General features: G+C 47.3%; 1 protein-coding gene across 2 annotated transcripts in view; it reads left to right on the forward strand.

Moving 5' to 3' along the window:
• The first annotated feature begins 11,990 nt into the window (after positions 1-11,990).
• LOC138566330 (cyclic nucleotide-binding domain-containing protein 2-like) overlaps positions 11,991-19,458 on the forward strand; it is a 479,732-nt gene continuing 472,264 nt past the window's right edge. For both annotated transcript variants that reach the window (XM_069643465.1, XM_069643466.1), the window contains exon 1: positions 11,991-13,096. In XM_069643465.1, coding sequence (XP_069499566.1) covers positions 12,767-13,096 — 330 coding nt within the window. In that variant the 5' untranslated portion in view covers positions 11,991-12,766. The remainder of the gene's footprint in view (positions 13,097-19,458) is intronic.

The following is a 19,458-nucleotide window of genomic DNA, read 5'->3' on the forward strand; positions in this document are numbered from 1 at the left end:
TTCCCAATTATGCAGAGGAATTGTATTTATTTTCACACACAAATGGGACAGTCATGACAGCAGTGCTCATGCAGAGAACTACATTGTGGTACAAGCCTCTAGCATATTACAGTGGATTTTAGACCCAGTTATGAGAGAATGAGAGGAAATTTTCCTTGCGGACAGTCATTGGCAGCCACTGCGTTCGCAATTGCAAAGTCTTAAAATTGTCAGATGTAAAATAGTGAATCCTGCCATGTTTATAGCTGAGCATATAGCATAGGGTGATCAAGTGCATGACGATGTTAATTATGTTGAATTTACCCAGTGTGAAGGAAAATGTTTTGGCAGGAGGGAAAATCCTCTTTATTGGTTCTTTGAAAATTGATCAAACTAGTGAAGAAAGGCATTCTGGCGCAGCAGTGATAAGACACAGGTAAAATGCAGAATTTGAAGTTTAGCAAGTGCAAGACTACCATCTCACTTTTCAGCACAAGCAGCTGAATTGGTGGCGCGTATTGTCAAACTCGAGAAACAGTAAGGGCAGGAAGTGAAGGTGTACAGTGACTCCATCTATGTGATGTCAACCGTACACGTAGGGCTAGCATGTTGGAAAAGGAGGGGCTTCCTCAGAGCGGACGGCATTCCAGTACAGCACGCATCCTTATTTGACAGGCTTATTAAAGTACTACAACTCCCAGTGGCCATAGTGGTCGTTACATGCGCAGCTCACACTAAGCGAAAAGATTGTATCTCTTGCGGAAATGACGCCGCAGATGTAGAAGCCAAAAAGGTTGCGTTTTCTTCAGATATTTCAAGTTTTGATACTCCAAATGTAAGTTACCGATGACTCAATTAATGGAAATTCAAGGTAGTGCACCGCTGGAAGAGCAGTTATTATGAAAAACGAAAGGGGTATTCTTTATTCCCCACAGAAGCATTATGGTGACAGGATAGCACTGGAAAGCCGGTTATGCCAGTAGCATTATTAAAAATCACACTTGAACAGCTGCATTACCCCGCGCATGTAACTAGGGAAAGTCTTTCTGCAACAATTGCGGCAGACAGGTTCATTACCAATTTGTTGGTACAAGTTGCATTCTTTGTAGTAAATTGCATCGTGTGTCAAATGTTTTACTGCTGGGCATACACTGAGAACGATTAGAGGGGTAATACCCAGACCGAATGGTCCGTTTCAGCATTTACATATTGATTATGTTGATATGCTACAAGTATGTAGTGGATATGGGTATCTAATAGTGGTGGTGTGTCCCTTCTCTAGGTGGATTGAGGCAGGTCCATGTACACACCCTGACGCCACTTGCGCAGTGAAGTTTCTAGTATGCAAAGTTTTCAGAGATGGGGTGTGTGTGAAGTGCTGGGATCCGACAATGGGCTGCATTTTGGAAATGAGGTGTTTGAACAGATAGAGCTTCCATTAAATATTAAGCATACGTTTTCTTCTGCTTATCCCCTGCAAGCAAACAGATTATGTGAGAGACTCAACGGCCCCCTTAAAGAAAGGATTGCCAAAATAAAATTACATTTGAAGAAGGGATAGCTATATTGCCTGCCCTTAGCTTCATATACCCTTTGGAATATGCCTGGTTCAGACCATCAGCTCACCCCCCACGAGCTAGTGACAGGGAGGTGACTGAGAATGCCTCTTACACCTCCGTCTAGGAGTAGAAGTGATGCCCAGAGTACAGCTAAATTGTTAGGTGATGAGTTGAATAACTATTTGACATGTATGACCTGTAGCATCTCTCTCATTTCAGATCAACACAAGTGTCAGGGGTTTGGTCTCAGAACACAGATAAAGACCATTCAACAACTGGATCACCTGAACTATTATCGGCACCCAAGTAATTTGTTTGTGATCTCATGCTTATAAAAAAACAATACCCGAAAGTGGCATGAGCCACACTTTAATGGCCCCTTTTGCGTTGAAAGTATAACCCCCTCAGCAGCAAATGTCCAAGGCAGGCGAGCTTGGCTACATTTAAATGACGTGAAAGTCTACAAAGGTGAGACCACACCTCCCACTGTTGCCAATCGAGAAGCAAGACAAGAAGAAGAATTTGAGCGTGTGCAGACTCGATCGATGACGAAGAAGAATGAGAAAGCGACCAGTTGTTGATACAGATTTTGCATTTGCACTGTGATACGATCGGACACTCCTTGTAGATATTTTAGCAGGAGTGGAAACCCATGCTGAGGATCACAGGAATCTTTTGAAACCTGAACTTTAGAAATTGTTGACATATCAAAGTTATGCCTAAATGTCAGTTTTTTATTAAGAACTGGAAACATGCTCAGTATCCCTATTAATTTCTTGGTGCAAACTTGTTCTAAACAGTAACCCCTTGGTGTAACCAACATGGATGTGCATAGGCATGTGTTTGCTGTTTTTGTATTTATCCTCCAAGCTCTTGTTTGAAGAGACATTGATATTTTCTTAAAAATGGCCTTGTGATTAGGAGGCTGCTCATTGCAATCATTAAAGTACTGCAATTAACAAAATAAAGTAATTTGATCAATTGTATTAAAAAGATGAGAAATTTGGAAGCTGGCACAGTTTTAAAGGAGGAACCACAAAGACCGAAATGTCACAAAAGGTGGTTACTTATGTTTTGGTGTATAATGTATGCCTGCACAATCACTCTTTGTCTTTCTATTTCTCCTCTTTCACAGTCTCTATTACATTAGTACGCACACTACGATATAAGCCCTCATGGTTCCTCCCACCACATTAATTGCTCTTGATTTAGTCACTTTCACTAGCACAGAGGTTCCCAAGTTTTTCCCTAGGGGAAGAACTGTTCTGGATGTGCTTCGTGAGTATTACACAACTTATGTATATGGGAGACATAAGAGAAGTGCAGAGGAAGATAATGAGGGGATACATATTTATTTAGACAATGCAGCGCACGTGAGTAATAACGTGGTATCAGCACATGAAAGATGTGGGGGAAAGAACATCTAAGGAAAGTGGCTATGTCTGTGCTCTTATACCCTATGCCACGAATGCCGCACAAGCTTTCATTTCCAGAGAAATTCCAGAACACGATGCCAGGTGCCTTGTTCATCTTGCAGCATGTATGACTCGAGGACAATTTCAGGGAAGTTGGGCTACTCTACGATGGAGATCGAAATGGTAATTTCCCTTTCAGGATGATTATATCAGGACATCACAAATGGAGAAACAACCTAGATGGGAGAGCATGACGCTTGTGTATCCTACAGGTGGACAGGAAGAAATAGTCATAGAGGACTTGAAAAGAATGGAATGCCCTAATGTAACAGAGATAACTGGATCACCTGGATGTTGGGAACAAACGCAATTCTTGGTTTATGGCCAAGTAAAGTCTAAGAATGGATGGGAAGCAGGAATGATGTCTTGTGCAGCTCATCTATTGAAATCAGAATATGTGCAAGAAGTACAAAGAGTAAACAATGAGTGTTTGAAGCCATGGGCGAAAAATGCCAAACTGCTGACATGGGTAGAAAATGATTCCGGTCCAATGATGGTGAGTTAATTGGCAAATGCAACATTGTGTTTCCGAAGAGATGGAGGAATGTGTGTGGGAGATAACAGAGGCTGTAAAACTACAGTTGATGTCTCCAAAATGGGAGCAGGGACAGCTGTTGTGATGGATCGATATCGGGCATGTCGGTCCAGGGCCTACATGAAGTTGCCCAAGGATTGGGGAGAAACGTGCTCTTTGGTGCTCATCCATGTTCCAGCATCAGTGATACCTCAGAGCGACCTGAATATTGGAGAATTTCCAAAAGTAGATGCCCATTTGAGGAAGAGAAGAACACTTGAATTTCTCAATCGAATCGGAAGTGAGAACTATTTCTCAGCAAAATCAATAGACGCCTTTGAAGCTATTCCCTATGAGCACAGGTTGTTTAGCCAGACTGTTTCGATATTTACAACTAACTTAATTTTCATACCTGGGATCCAAACGATGGCCAATTCAAAATTGTTGCAGATTAACAGATGGGAGCTCTGCAGACAATTAACACCACCATAAAGGGATTCAATGCTATTAAGGAAGAGCTGAGGGCCATACGACTGATGACCCAGCAGAACAGATATGTCCTTTTCAAGATCACTCCGATGGCAGGAGGAGTTTGCGCCAAAATCGGGCCATCATGTTGCAGGGTCATGCCTTCTCATGATGACGAAAATGGGACCTTGAGAGAGGCCATAATGCTACTAACGAACCTGCATACCAAGATGGAAGACAAGACAAAGGACATTATAGATGACAGCTGGGTTGTGTCTATATTCTCATGGAATCTGCAGTGGATGGCAAACGTCTTCAAGTTCCTAGAGCACTATTGCTCATGGTGATGTTCAGATTCTGTATAATGAAGATAATAATCTTCCAATGCAAGAAGGCAGCAAAGAAAGCAGTAGGAATGAAGATCATGATTGATGTCAAATCAGGGTTTGGACCCAAAGAGTTGACTGATGAAGATGTCAGGAAATACATAGAGGCCAGCATCGTAACACCTGAAGGAACTACATTCCTGTATATGAAGAATCACAAGAAGTATGTGGGAAGATGGGTCTATTGTAATCCCAATGGAGAGTGCAGCTACATGACTTGGAGTGTGGATGAACAAGTCGAAACAGCAAGTTCCCTGAAGGGAGTGATGAAAATCTGGACCCCAAAAAAACCCTTCTATAAAAGAAGATATCAAGATGTGGAAACCGGTGAAGGTGTGGTTGATAGCTCGACCAGAGGGAGGAGTGTAGAGGAGCAGCCGTATGCCTTTACAGGAAGTCCCACCCCCTACTACCTATATGCAGGGAGCCTGAAATCATGCTGTGTTTGACACCGGCAGTTGTGATCATTCCACTGCAAATATTCAAGAAAAGGTACCCATTGAGAACGCGGTATCAAATGTATTCCTGAAGAGAGGACAATTTAATGGGGGAGCTCCTTGGAGGGATACGAAAATGATAGAAAGAGGAGCTGGTGGCGTTGCAAGAGATGAGTGTGGCGCACTAAAAAGAGAGGCTGAAAAGATGCATGGGCCTTATAGAACCTGATGAGAAATTGAGTGAACATTCATATGCAAAAAAAGAAGATTGCATGTGTGAAGCGCACTGCAGAAAATGCAAGCCGTTCAATAATTGTACAGATGCAGTACAGCAAGTCGATTAAGTGATCATATAAGCTGGCTATACATAGTGAATAGACTGCAGGCGGAGCCGCCATTGTATAGAAACTGGGACATTGATGTCACAACTATAGTAAGTTCAAACCCATGGAGAAGAAGGTCCGAAAGCTGTGTCACAGCAAAGAATTAGCTGGGATCGTGGAAGTATCGACAAGGGGTGTCTGGCCTGGTGTCAAGGCTGAAGCAGCCAAGACTGGTTATCTATTCTTCAAGGCAGTAACCATGAGATGCTGAATCATCCCTTGTTAAGGTGCAAAGAAAGAACACCACGAGTGTCAAGTTTAATTCATTCAAGACAATTAAATGCTGCAAAATGGGCCTAATTGTGGTCTTCTGTCACGTGAGTCAAGGATGAAAAAAGAGTTGGGCATGCTGTTCCTGAATTATGATAATGTGTGCTCCGTTGATGTCCGTTGTAACTTCTTGTTTTAGACAATTGATATTAGAACAGAAAACACTTTGCCATCTTCCTGAGTAGGTTTGATTATTTGGTGTTGGAGTTATTCTGCATCCCATCCAGTGCATGTGTGCTATCCAAAAGGGCTCTAATGCTCAATTCCAACCTGGCTAGCAAATGCTTTTAAAATACTTGAAGCAATACTAGTGTTGTTATTGCTGGGTTTCTGTCTCTTAAGGGTCATAATGGGACAATTCCAGAAGACAGCCAAGAAAGCTGTTGGAATGAAGATAATGATTGACATAAATGCTGCAAATGGAGGAGAAGTGCAGAATGAGGAAATTACCCATGGGAATATAAAGAAGAGTTTCCTTGCACCTCCAGGAACAAGGCTCTACTACCCCTTGGATCATACGAAATATGTAGGACGTTGGATATTCTGTTCACCATCTGGAGAGTGCTGTCACATGACCTGGAGTGTGGATGAACACATAAAGAATGCAGGTGACCTGACAGGGTGACAAAGATTTGGTTCCTGAAGAAATGATTTTATGAAGAGATGATAAAGGAGAAAGAAACACAGTATGAATAGAAGATGAAGACAATTGAACAAGGGAATTTGGTCAACGATTCTACCAGAGGTGGGAATGTAGAGGAGCAGGTAGACGCTTTCTCACTAGTTCCCGCCCCCTCACCACCATCATACTGGAATAGTCGGAGAAGAGCAGTACATGGGACCACCTGTGTTGTTCCTATACCACATTGAGTGTACGAGAGACGTTATGCACTCAAACATACATACATATTCAGAATGTACCCTGAAATTGAGCCAGTGGAAGGATGCTGCATAGAAGGATGTCAACACGCACCTATGAACATCATGGAGCGTTAAGTGGAAATCCGAAGAGGGCAGAGTGATGTCATAAAGATGATATATGAACCTATGTTGAAACAATATGAAAATACTTAAAAGTAACAATGTAACGGAAGCACTAAGAGAAACATGTGCCTAAAAGTTAAAGTAATCATGACTACAAAGAAGCTAAAGTTACTTACTGATCAATAACTGTAAATACACAGTAACACAAGGTAGAAAGGAAACATATAGAAGCTTGCTACACAAGAATATATAACGTGGCTAGCACAGCCATGATAGGAAGATGGACGCAAATTTGTGTCTGATTTAACCAAGCTACCTCAGACACAAAATACTTCTGTAGAATCATGAAATGCAGAAGAATAGTTCTGTGTGCAGTGCCCATGATGTGTTTTAAGGAATAAGAGCAGAACACAAAGGGAGTTACATGGATAAGCTCTGAATGTGTGACATTCTTCATAGATTGAAGAAGAAAACATCTGCAAGAGCCAACTGTTGGTCAATTAAAAATGTACAAAGTTCATATGAGATAGAGGGAACAAGTCTCTAGAGGCCAAGAGGAGCAAGTGCACCGAGCATAATTAAATCAAATAGCAGAAAATAGAAGGTCGAAATTGACAAATGTGTGGTCTGCTAACACATGATTTCGAAGAAGAGAACAAGGGTTATTCATTAAGCCTTAGACAAAGATAGAGGTGTGCTCACACTCCCTTGAAAGTTCCAGCCCCGTGAGCATCCAGCAAGGTCAACTACAAAAGGAAGACTTTGGCTTATGCCCTACTGATGAGAGGTGATGGACTAATTGAGTTTTGTTTCACTGAAATGCTGCTAAACAGTCAAAAGTCCATGGTTGGGATAGCATGCCAACCAATCAGTTGGTTTGAGGGACAACCTAACAATGTTGCATAGACCAGTCCACTGATAGTTTGTCCGTTATAATCAGTGTATTTGTATTTTTATTGTACTGTATATAGCGCCTTTGTCCAAAGCGCTTTACATAGATAAAAACAATGGTACAAAGCAATGATACATAGTGGTTGTCAACAATTCAAACACTTCCGGTAATAGATAATCAGGTGCAATGAAGCAGTTGAATTTTCAAAGAAGAGCGGAACAAAGAATAAGTAGTAATGGAACTAAATAACATAGGGAGCATATTCCAATCAAGAGGAACAAGGAGCTGAAAAGAACGAAAACGGGATTGAGCACAGGGGGGCGGGGAACATTCAGCCTGAAAAGACAGGAGGAACGAAGAGAACGAGACGGAGTATAGAAAGAAAGAAGAGAAGCAAGGTAGTCAGAGGCAAGCCCATGAAGAGATTTAACAACTAAACAAAGAAAGTCATATTTAAGTTGGAAATGAAAGGTCAGCCAACCAAGAGAGACAAGAGATGAAGAGATCGAGTCCTGGTAGGGAAGAAGACAAAGTAGACGAATAAAAGAGTGATAGATTGATTTGAAAAGAGCAAGACCTGAGCAAGGAAGAACCAAAAGCTTGACAGAACAATTAAATAGGCGAGAAAAAATTAGTGAAGAGATTAGAAGTTGAATGAAAGGTGAGAAAGGGACGAACTCTGCCAATATTATGGAGATGAAAGCGACAGGAACGAGATGTGAGAGAAATGTGGTAAGCAAAAGAAAGATTAGAATCGAAATAGAGACCAACATTACGCGCAGTAGGAGAAATAGTAAGAATGGAGGGAGGAAAAGAAATAGACAGAGTAGGGGGATGTGGAGGAAGAGTGTTAGCAGGAAAGAATAAGACCTCAGTCTTCCCCGCATTTAAAGTGAGGAAATGAGAAGACATCCAAGATTGGATGGCAGAAAGCCATGTTGAAAGAGTGTGATGAATATCAGGAATGAAAGACATGAGAGAAAAAGCTGAGTGGCATATTGCTACGTGCTACGTATTTAGAGGTAGTTCAAGGCGTGCTCTACAGATACGGGGTAGGCAATGATGCACAAATCCTTATATGTTCTATAAGTAGACATATTCCCTTAACCAATCCCTCACCTCGATAGGTTTTGTATTTTGCCACAAAGCATGACGTCATAGATGGCGCAAATTGGGGTATAAGACCTTTGCATAATCAAAGTTAGTTGTGACTGTGCAGGCATCAGTCTGATGTTTGTCAGGCCTCCCTACTTTATGAACTGAGAATAAAGTAGTGAGTTGCATATTCTTTGAGTCTGTTCGGTTATTTGGTCTGTGATCTTTATTTGTGATTCCATCTAGCACAAGAGACACTTCAAGGTGCTAAAGCACAAAAGGGTTTGCACATGTCAGATGCAATAAGGAAAGTGGTGGGGAGCCTGCATGGCACGCTTCATGCAGATGGGTGAGAGGGGGAACGTCCAGGTGGGAGGGAGAAGGACATGTGGGTGCAAGTGGGAGGAGTAGCACTTGCAGTTGGGTATGAGAGGGGGCATGCAGGTGAGATCTAAAGCGGGTCATGCAGTTGGGAAGGTGAGGACACGTGCATGTGGGCAGTAGAGCGGAGGCAGGAAGACATGTTGCGCAGGTGCGAGCGGCGTGCGTGTGTGGTGGGTGGCAGGAGATATGGTACAAAGGTGGGCGGGAAGCTGGGATGTCCAGGTGAGAGACACGTGCAGATGTTAAGGAGAGCAGGAATTCGGGATCCAGGTGGCAGCGGGGCGGGACATGCATGTGGGTGGGAAAGGGTACTTGCTGTCAGATGGGATAAGGAAGATGGGGGGCAGGGAATATGCTAGCTAGAGGGAGCCGCGAGTTTGAAGGTGCGGGGGGGAGGGGCATGAAAGTGGGCAGAGAAGCAGTTGCAGGTGAGTCTTACGTAAGAGCGGCGGGGGCATTCAGGTGGGAGGGAAAGGGACATGCAGGTGGGATGTAAAGGGGACATGCATGTGGAAGGGGAGGGGGCGTGCAGGTGCAAGGGGCATGCAGGTGGAAGGGGGAGGGGGCATGCAGGTGGAAGGGGAGGGGCATGCAGGTGGAAGGGGGCATGCAGGTTGAAGGGGGAGAGGGCGTGCAGGTGGAAGGGGAGGGGGCGTGAAAGAGGGATGGGCATGCCGGTGGAAGGGGGGCATGCAGGTGGAAGGGGGAGGGGGCATGCAGGTGGAAGGGGAGGGGGCGTGCAGGTGGAAGGGGGGCATGCAGGTGGAAGGGGAAGCATACAGGTGGAAGGGGGAGGGGGCATGCAGGTGGAAGGGGGCATGCAGGTGGGCGGGAAAGGGACATGCAGGTGGGATGTAAAGGGAACATGCATGATGCATGTGGGAGGGAGCATGAAGGTGGAAGGGGAGGGGGCATGCAGGTGGGAGGGGGCATGCAGGTGAAAGGGGGAGGGGGCATGCAGGTGGGAGGGGGCATGCAGGTGGAAGGGGGGCATGCAGGTGGAAGGGGTGGCGTGGAAGGAGGAGGGAGCATGCAGGTGCAAGGGGGGATGCAGGTGGAAGGGGGAGGGGGCATGCAGGTGGAAGGGGGGCATGCAGGTGGGAGGGAAAGGGGGCATGCAGGTGGAAGGGGAGGGGCATGCAGGTGGAAGGGGTATGCCGGTGGAAGGGGGAGGGGGCGTGCAGGTGGAAGGGGGGCATGCAGGTGGAAAGGGAAGCATACAGGTGGAAGGGGGAGGGGGCATGCAGGTGGAAGGGGGAGGGGGCATGCAGGTGGAAGGGGAGGGGGCATGCAGGTGGAAGGGGGAGGGGGCGTGCAGGTGGAAGGGGGGCATGCAGGTGGAAGGGGAAGCATACAGGTGGAAGGGGGAGGGGGCATGCAGGTGGAAGGGGGCATGCAGGTGGGCGGGAAAGGGACATGCAGGTGGGATGTAAAGGGAACATGCATGATGCATGTGGGAGGGGGCATGAAGGTGGAAGGGGAGGGGGCATGCAGGTGGGAGGGGGCATGCAGGTGAAAGGGGGAGGGGCATGCAGGTGGGAGGGGGCATGCAGGTGGAAGGGGGGCATGCAGGTGGAAGGGGTGGCGTGGAAGGGGGAGGGAGCATGCAGGTGCAAGGGGGGATGCAGGTGGAAGGGGGAGGGGGCATGCAGGTGGAAGGGGGGCATGCAGGTGGGAGGGAAAGGGGGCCTGCAGGTGGAAGGGGAGGGGCATGCAGGTGGAAGGGGTATGCCGGTGGAAGGGGGAGGGGGCGTGCAGGTGGAAGGGGGGCATGCAGGTGGAAAGGGAAGCATACAGGTGGAAGGGGGAGGGGGCATGCAGGTGGAAGTGGAGGGGGCATGCAGATAGAAGGGGCATGCAGGTGGAAGGGGGAGGGGCGTGCAGGTGGGATGCAAAGGGAACATGCAGGTGGGAGGGGGCATGAAGGTGGAAGGGGGGCATGCAGGTGGGAGGGGGAATGCAGCTGGAAGGGGGAGGGGGCATGTAGTTGGGAGGGGGCATGCAGGTGGAAGGGGGCATGCAGGTGGAAGGGGGAGGGGGCGCGCAGGTGGAAGTGGAGGGGGCGTGAAAGAGGGAGGGGGATGCAGGTGGAAGGGGGAGGGGGCTTGCAGGTGGAAGGGGAGGGGCATGCAGGTGGAAGGGGGCATGCCGGTGGAAGGGGGAGGGGCGTGCAGGTGGAAGGGGGGCATGCAGGTGGAAGGGGAAGCATACAGGTGGAAGGGGGAGGGGGCATACAGGTGGAGGGGAGGGGGCATGCAGGTAGAAGGGGCATGCAGGTGGGAGGGGCGTGCAGGTGGAAGGGGGGCATGCCGGTGGAAGGGGGAGGGGCATGCAGGTGGAAGGGGAGGGGCATGCAGGTGGAAGGGGAAGCATGCATGTGGAAGGGGGAGGGGGCATACAGGTGGAGGGGAGGGGGCATGCAGGTAGAAGGGGCATGCAGGTGGGAGGGGCGTGCAGGTGGAAGGGGGGCATGCAGGTGGAAGGGGGAGGGGGCATGCAGGTGGAAGGGGAGGGGCATGCAGGTGGAAGGGGGCATGCCGGTGGAAGGGGGAAGGGCGTGCAGGTGGAAGGGGGGCATGCAGGTGGAAGGGGAAGCATACAGGTGGAAGGGGGAGGGGGCATACAGGTGGAGGGGAGGGGGCATGCAGGTAGAAGGGGCATGCAGGTGGGAGGGGCGTGCAGGTGGAAGGGGGGCATGCAGGTGGAAGGGGGAGGGGGCATGCAGGTGGAAGGGGAGGGGCATGCAGGTGGAAGGGGGCATGCAGGTGGAAGGGGGAGGGGCGTGCAGGTGGAAGGGGGGCATACAGGTGGAAGGGGGAGGGGGCATACAGGTGGAGGGGAAGGGGCATGCAGGTAGAAGGGGCATGCAGGTGGGAGGGGGAGGGGCGTGCAGGTGGAAGGGGGGCATGCAGGTGGGAGGGAAAGGGACATGCAGGTGGGATGTAAAGGGAACATGCAGGTGGGAGGGGAGGGGGCGTGCAGGTGCAAGGGAGAGATCGGGCGTGCAGGTTTCAGAGAGACAGTGGAATAGTACTTTCATTTGGGGTGAAGGCGGGGTGGGGAGGGCGTGCAGCTGGGACGAAGGGGTGGCATGTAGGTGCGCACAGCCTACTACCCCGCCCAGGTTGCTGTAAGTCAGCCCACTCCCTTCCCCTCCACCGCATGGCACGCGAAGCCGACCTCCTCCTCGGGCCATGACTGTGCCAGCTGCAGCGCCTTCGGCACAGGCTGTGCCAGTCCCTCACAAGGCGCCCCGGGGTTTACCCGCGAACCGCCCCTAGGAAGGGAGCCCCGGGTAACCCCAGTCAGTCCCAAGAGCCAGTGAGCGACGCTGCGTGTTGAGGCGAGCCGTGTCACTCATTGCCCCATCGCTGCTGCCTCCCAGGGGCACTGGGAGAACGGCGCGAGGGAGAGAGCACTCCGGGCAGCGCACCCTCCCGGTGCAGGGGCAGAGAGAGGCGCCGAGTGACTGAGCAATTACAAAACCACCACCACCACTGAGAAGGACGGTTTATTTTAGCCTAAATTGTCAATATATTGGGAAGTGACTGGTAATAACGGATACCTATTGCCTAAGTATTATGGCGCCCCTGCGGTGGAATGAGCAGCACATGAACGGTTTCCTTATATAGCGCTTTATAGTGGGAACGATCTTCTAAGCGCTCCAACACGCTATTGTTAATTATTCGTCTTGTGGGAGGCATGCAGCGTTTTAATGGGAAATGTTGTTTAACTTTTCGTGAATGGGGTGTCGGAGACGTTGGCGGGTGTATTTAAGGGGAGGGCGGCGAGCTGCATTTGCATGTATCGGAGTTAGCTAGCTAGTTTACCGCTTGACGGGCAGGGGGCAACTACGAGGGCGCATTTTGACCGCATTTCCGTGTAACGTTTTGTGGTGGGCGTAGGGCCGTTCGTTATTCGCTATTTTAGGGGGTTGAAGATGCTGGACCGGGAGGGCAGGAAGGATCGCATCCTGGCATCCCTGCGCGCAATGGGGGGTCCTGGAGCGCGGGTGAAGGCGGGGAGGAAGGACCTGCTGCCTGTGGGAGACAGGCCCTCCGCTGGAGGGCCACTGCCGGGGGCCATGCCTCGCCCTGGGGACGAGAAGCCCAGATCTCTGCGGGTCACTCGGGGTACGAGAACGCTCCAGCAGCGCTGTGCACTTCCGCCCATGAGATTGAAGGGTCCCTGCAGCCAAGAGAAGGCGCAGCAGCAGAGCTTGACGTGCGGGGGTGCCACCCGCCACGAAGAAGTCCCCCGCTGCAACAAGGTGAGACACAAAAACATATTTAATATTTATGCATTATGTGAACGTGTGGTTAATCGTCCGGACCGAGCGCGCCATGTGATCTTGGGCATGTTTTCACTTCTGGACTGTACCTCGCTTTCATAGACTAGGATTTGTTCGGATTCGGATGTAGATACAATTTTAGGACTATGGGGAATGACGAGCATGTTGGGCTTAAATATTTTGAAAACGTGTTAAAAAGTTCGCCCTCTTTCTCTCTCTCCAGCTTGCAAACAGGCATCAAATGCCAGTTAGAAAAAGGCATTGATATTGGTGGTTTACGGTTTTCAAAAATTGCAAAAAGCAGTGTAAAAAACGCTGTATACGTGTTTTGGTACAAGCAGTTACAATGGATGCGTTTTGTATTCGGGGTGCACTTATCCCACCAGACAATGTATTATTGGGAAGGTGAAATATCCTTGGGAAAGGGCCCCTTTTTTCTCATACTTCACAACATTGCTGTTAACATCATCCCCCCAGGAGTACACGTCTTCCCAATCAACATTATGATGATTTCCGAAAAAATGGGTTGACAGTGTTCTACGCACACTAGTTAAAGCTGACATCTCTCTCCAATTATTGTTGATGAATTCAACAAAGGCCAAACGGAAACTATTTCTTTTCGATTGGATAAGTACACGCAACCAATGCCTAGAATATGTGGACTGTGAACTGGTAAAGCCATCTCACAAACAAATGCGCTGCCCTGAACCCTACTTAGTTAAATGTGCTTCTAGGTTTGTGAGGGCTCAGATGATGCGTATTCCTCTAAATGTATGGCCAACCAGGCAGATACTGGGAAGAAGAACATTGGTGCCACAAGATCAAACCTCTTCTAGATATTGTCTTAATCAGCAAATAAGTGAAACATTATGTCACTTAGTGGTTGAATGTCCAGCACTGAGTTGCTTAAGACACAAATACTTTTACGCCAAATGTACATTTCAAATCCTCTGTTCATGAAACTACCTTTTAACTAACACGAGCTTGTCTGTTCAGATCGCACTAGCTCAATTTGTTAAACATGTGACTCCTTATCCAATTATTTAAAAATGTAAAATTGTGTGAATTTGGAAGTAACTTTTAAACTGGGTTATACGTTTTATGTGCAAAATTGTGCAAAATTCAATTGATTGTTTTATTTACAACAATGTGTTTCTTTTGAAAGGTTGATTCATTCAGCCAAATCAAAATAAAAAATAATTAAAAAATAAAATAAATAATGATGATAATGCAGCGTACTTGGTGACATATTCATGCCCACAGTCTCAGCTTGTGATTTGATTCCGTGACTGAATCATAGATATACAAGGGCCCAGTGGTGTGGAAATTTTCAAGGGAAACGACGCTCTTGCCCTCTGCACAGCAGAACAAAGAAAGGCAGCCATTCAGGGAGTGGAGGGGCGCTAAACCTCCAAATGACCACTTAAGCAAAGCCTTTATGCTTTCTTTGCCAGAGTAGCACGGGGACCCAAAGGTGTGGAGGCCCATTTCAACTGAAAGACAGAGTAGCACGGGGACCCAAAGGTGTGGAGGCCCATTTCAACTGAAAGAGTTGAAAGGCCCTGCTGCCACCTCAGCAATAGGTCTTACATGCAACAGTGCCATCAACATGTTTTCTTGTTTATCTGTAAATACTTATCGTTTTAATGCATTTATATGTATTGCCACTGCCAGTACAAAAGGAGTGAACCCTTTGAGTGTCACCAGCGCAGTAGTTGTATCTCTTGCCTGCATGCAATTCACTTTCAGACCGCACTTGGATACTGTAGACACTGTGTGAGCCCCTCCTTTGAAAAAGAGTCCTACCAGAAGGGGTGAAGCGTTTGTGGTTTTAGGTTTTACTCTTCTGCAGTTCAATACAGTGGGTGAATGCATTACTGGTGGATCTTGCTGAATAGAATTTCAACTTCGCTATCTCCGTTTCCTTTCTTGTTTATTCTCTTCTCTCCGAGGCCTACGGGCGTGTAGCGCCTTAAAAGAAATAAAATAAATAAATAAAAGCAATCTGCTTTGGACATCTGTGCAGCCTTGCCGGTCAGTAGTTCTAGTTGTAGTGCAAGGCAGATAGGAGCAGTTCAATGGCGATATGTAAAGACAATCCTTTCCATGATTCTGTACAGCCCTTCTGGGATCCTGCCCAGGATCATTTCCCATTCTTCGTCAAGTCTGATTTTGATTTCTAAAAGTGAGAGTGTCTGAAATGAAAAGGCTTGCACGCTTTTGCAATTTAGATACTAGTCAATCTTTTCAGCCACCCATGAGTCCGTCTTGTAGTGAGGATAGTGTGCTCCTAGTCGGCGCCTAGATAACGCTTGCAATATAGAGCCTTATACAAGTGGGTTACATGATTAAGTTATTAGTAACAATAATAAACCAACTAACTTAATAATTAACGGAGAAACCCACTAAGTAAATAACAACTTACACCAGTAATGAACGAACAACCACATTATTAACTAACCAAGTAACTAAACAATTGATGGAATATTTGGCCTGCTGGTTAAGTAACCAAGTGATGTATTAACTACCCAACTAACTATCTAGCTAGTGAAGCATTTAAGAGAAAAATGTACTAACTACCCAATGCAAAGCTATTTTAAAAGGGAAGGTACTGCAGTGGGTTAAGATTTGTATTGGTGGAAGGAGATGGCCTTTCAAAGATCAGCAGAAAAGCACAAAGTTTACATTTTTGCAAAAAATCTCAGCTCTTCCATGAAAAGATTTAAAAAATCTGCATTGAACTCAATTGGCCTACTCTTTAGTAGGTCGGATTGCCACCCCACGCAGAATTTTTGATATCTGGCAACCACTACACAATTCTGCACACTCTCCTAGGGCTCAATAAAGACAAACTTTGGGAAATAATGTCCTTGGATGGACAATTAATCTAGTCTCGTTATACACTTCAATTATAACTTGTAAGTGAGTCGTTATCACAAATACCATTTTAGAACACAGTTGTTCATTAGATGCAAATAGTATTTATTCTTTAGGGCCAACGTGTTTCGAGATATTATTTCTCAAAAGTTTGGCTTTATTGAGCCCTAGGATAGAGTGCAGGGGACGGGAGTTCCCTAATAAGGACACCTTTTCTTGTTCTGTATTTTTGTTTCAACCCATATGCCAGGGTTGACGTTATTTGTGTTTCAACCCATATGCCAGGGTTGACGTTTTCGCCTCCGCACCTCGAATGAGACTACCTTATTCTAAAATATACAATCTTTTTACACTAGAAACCGCCTTAACTAGGAGTGCAGGGTACAACGTTCTGGAGCCACAACACCGTTCCCAAGACACACACCTCTTTGTTAGTTGTGTCTCTTTCCTGTTGCTTGTGCTAGCAAAGTTGTAAAATATTGCAATGTTTTGGGAAAGATCATTTGCGCATGGACATCACACCATGACGTATGTATCCTGTTAAGTAATCTTTATTAAGATTTGACATGTAAGGACAATGCAATATGATCACCAGCAGAGCCTTATTTCAACAATAGATGAAAAGAAAGGCCTCATATGAGGCTATCCGAATAAGAGTGCAATAAAGAAGAGAACATGTTAAGAAGTAAAGACAAGAGTACATAATACAGGAATATATCAGAAATCATACATGTGAGGTTCGAATGCCTGTAAAAAGACAGATGCATATAACCAGTGATAAGCCCCCGGCATGAGCTAGAAAGTTATCATAGGATTGACGCTCAGGGGGAAGGACAGACAAGACGAGACAAACAGGACACAATGGGAAAGGAAAGGTGGGGAAGGAGGGAGCACCCGATGCAATTGATTATAGACATATAGGGCAATAGCCATAGAGGAGTTTAATATGATTACCTATAATTGGCGTAAAAGACCCTTTATGAGCCATGAGTGGACATATTGTGATAGGCTAAATAACTTGTGAAATGGCCCATTTACTGTTGTACCTGGGTATCAAGATATGCAGCCATACAGTGTTCAATTCTATGCATGTGACACATATTGCTCCACCAAACTTTAACACAGATATTTTGAGATCATTTGGTTGTAATTCGTTAAATAGCTATGGCAATAAAAAGGTCAAACAAAACAAATGAAGAAGGTCACCTATCATTGTTTATAGCAATACTACCCATGAAGATATTCGCAAAAGAAAGAGGGATGTTATTTTTTTTTTCAATGTACCATTTTATTGGCATTTATAAACAACAGAGACTTCATTATTCTTTGTGACATGCTTTGAGTGAAACATAATAAACAAGTAAAAGAAAACATGCCTCAATTGAGGTAAAAAGAACAAAAAGACAAAACGAAAGGGGGGGACAGAATGGGGGATGAGTTCCGGGGTGGTCGGGGGAGGGGTCGCGTCAGTCTCAGATCGAAGATAAAGGGTATGGGTGCTGTGGTTGCGATAGGGTAGGCCGCCACGTGCGCCGGTCCAGGGGGCCGTTAGAACGCCAGTCCATTTTAATTAGCCAGCAGAGCGCTGGAGGTTGTCTGGCCACTCCCGGGAATCTTTCCACAAAGTCTAGGAATGGGCCCCAGGTGCTGTGGAACTTGTTTTGATTGCCCAGGTGGATGGCGGTGATTTTCTCTGCTGCGGCCATTCCCAGCATTTGACCCACCACACGGGGATTGATGGGCCTTCCTGAAGTTTCCACAGCTTGATGATTGAAATCTTGGCTGCGGTCAGTAGGTGTGTGCAGAGGTCCGGTCATTGGGAACTCTCCTTCTCCCGTGTCTCCCAGTAGGACAATCCCGGGGTCCCACGGTATTGATAGGCCTGTGATCTGTCAGATTTGCTCCAGGACCTCCCTCCAGAACTTCTCTGCCTTCGGGCATTCCTAGAGGAGGTGGAACAACGTTCCTGTGTCCGTGCAGCCCCTCCAACAGTGTGGCAGGATAGCAGGGTTGAATTTGTGAAGGATTTCTGGTGTCATGTACCACCTGTAACAGATCTTAATGCCTCCCTCTTTGTTCGTTACGCATTAAGAGGTCTTGTGGGTTCTTCTCCAGATGCGCTTCAAACTGGTCCTGTCTAGTTCTGGCCTAGGTCTTTCTCCCACTGTGTCATGTAGGGCTCCTTAGAGTCGGGGTCTGCCCTGTCCAGCAGCCTGTACAGGGTGGAAATCTCCCCCCTGGGTGGGGTTGTAATTAGTGTGAGCTCCAGTGCTGACAGTTCTCTCTGCCCATGTATTCTTATTGAGTCATGTGACAACCAATGACCGAGCTGGGTGTAGTGAAACCTCTCAGTTTCCGGTACCTGGAATTTTCTCTTGCAATCCTCGAAGGTGAGTAGAGAGTCTCCTTCGTAGAAGTCCGCTACATGCTGCAGGCCGCCTGCCTTCCACTTAGAAAAAAAGTTATCCCCTTGGCCTGGGGTGAAGTCCGGGTACTCCCAGATCGGAGAGAGTGGATCCACTGTGCTCCAGCAGTTCCACCTCCTTGCTGCCTCTTTCCAGCTGCTTACCGTGTTCCTGGTGGTCGAGAGGGGCCTGACGTTAGGGGATTTATGGGCCATGTGATGTGTGGGAGGGATCCCAGTGGGTACTGGCTCCAGTCCTCCTCCAGCTTTAGCCAGCGGGGCTTGTTGATGCCAGGCTGCCACATGAATGCCGCAAAGAGCTGGGCGGCTAGGCAGTACCTTTCGACCTCAGGGACTCCTAGACCTCCGGACCCTGGGCTTCTAAGTAAGACTTTCCTGGCTACTCGAGGCTTCTTGCCCCCCCAAACAAATTTTAGCATATTTGCTTGCAGTTTCTGTTTTGCTTGTTTGGGTATTGCTACCGGGAGGGCTTGGAAGTGGTAGAGCAGTATAGGGACCAAGTGCATCTTAAGTGCTGCGATTCTTCCTAGCCAGGGTATTTCCTGATCTTGCCAGCGGGCCATATCCGATTGTAGGTCCTTCAGCAGGGGCGGGAGGTTTAGTTTGTAGGTACGTTCTGCTCGCTTCGGTAGGCGGACGCCTAGGTTATTTAAGTGGATATCTGGCCCATGGGATTGGGAGACAGGCCGCTATAGAGTCCAGCGTTGCTGTTGTAATGTTGATGCCCAGTGCTGTGAACTTCGTGAGGTTGATTGAGAACCCTGATGCTGACTTGAGGCTGCTTAGCTCCTCCCATAGCGCAGGGAGGGATGTGCTTGGCTGCGTAAGTGTTAGCAGTACATCGTCTGCGTATAGGGCCGCTTTGTAGGTATAGTCCTTGAATTTGAGGCCCAGGATTGCCGGGTTCTGCTGGATTCTGGATTCGAACATCTCCCTTGACAGGGCGAAGACAAGAGGCGACAAGGGGCAGCCATGGCGCGTGCCTCTAGTGATTTCGATTCTTGGGGATCTGGCGCCGTTGATCCTCAGAGTTGTGGTG

Source organism: Ambystoma mexicanum, chromosome 2p (genome assembly GCF_040938575.1).
Source record: "Ambystoma mexicanum isolate Mex_15411 chromosome 2p, UKY_AmexF1_1, whole genome shotgun sequence".
Classification (NCBI taxonomy): Eukaryota; Metazoa; Chordata; class Amphibia; order Caudata; family Ambystomatidae; genus Ambystoma; species Ambystoma mexicanum.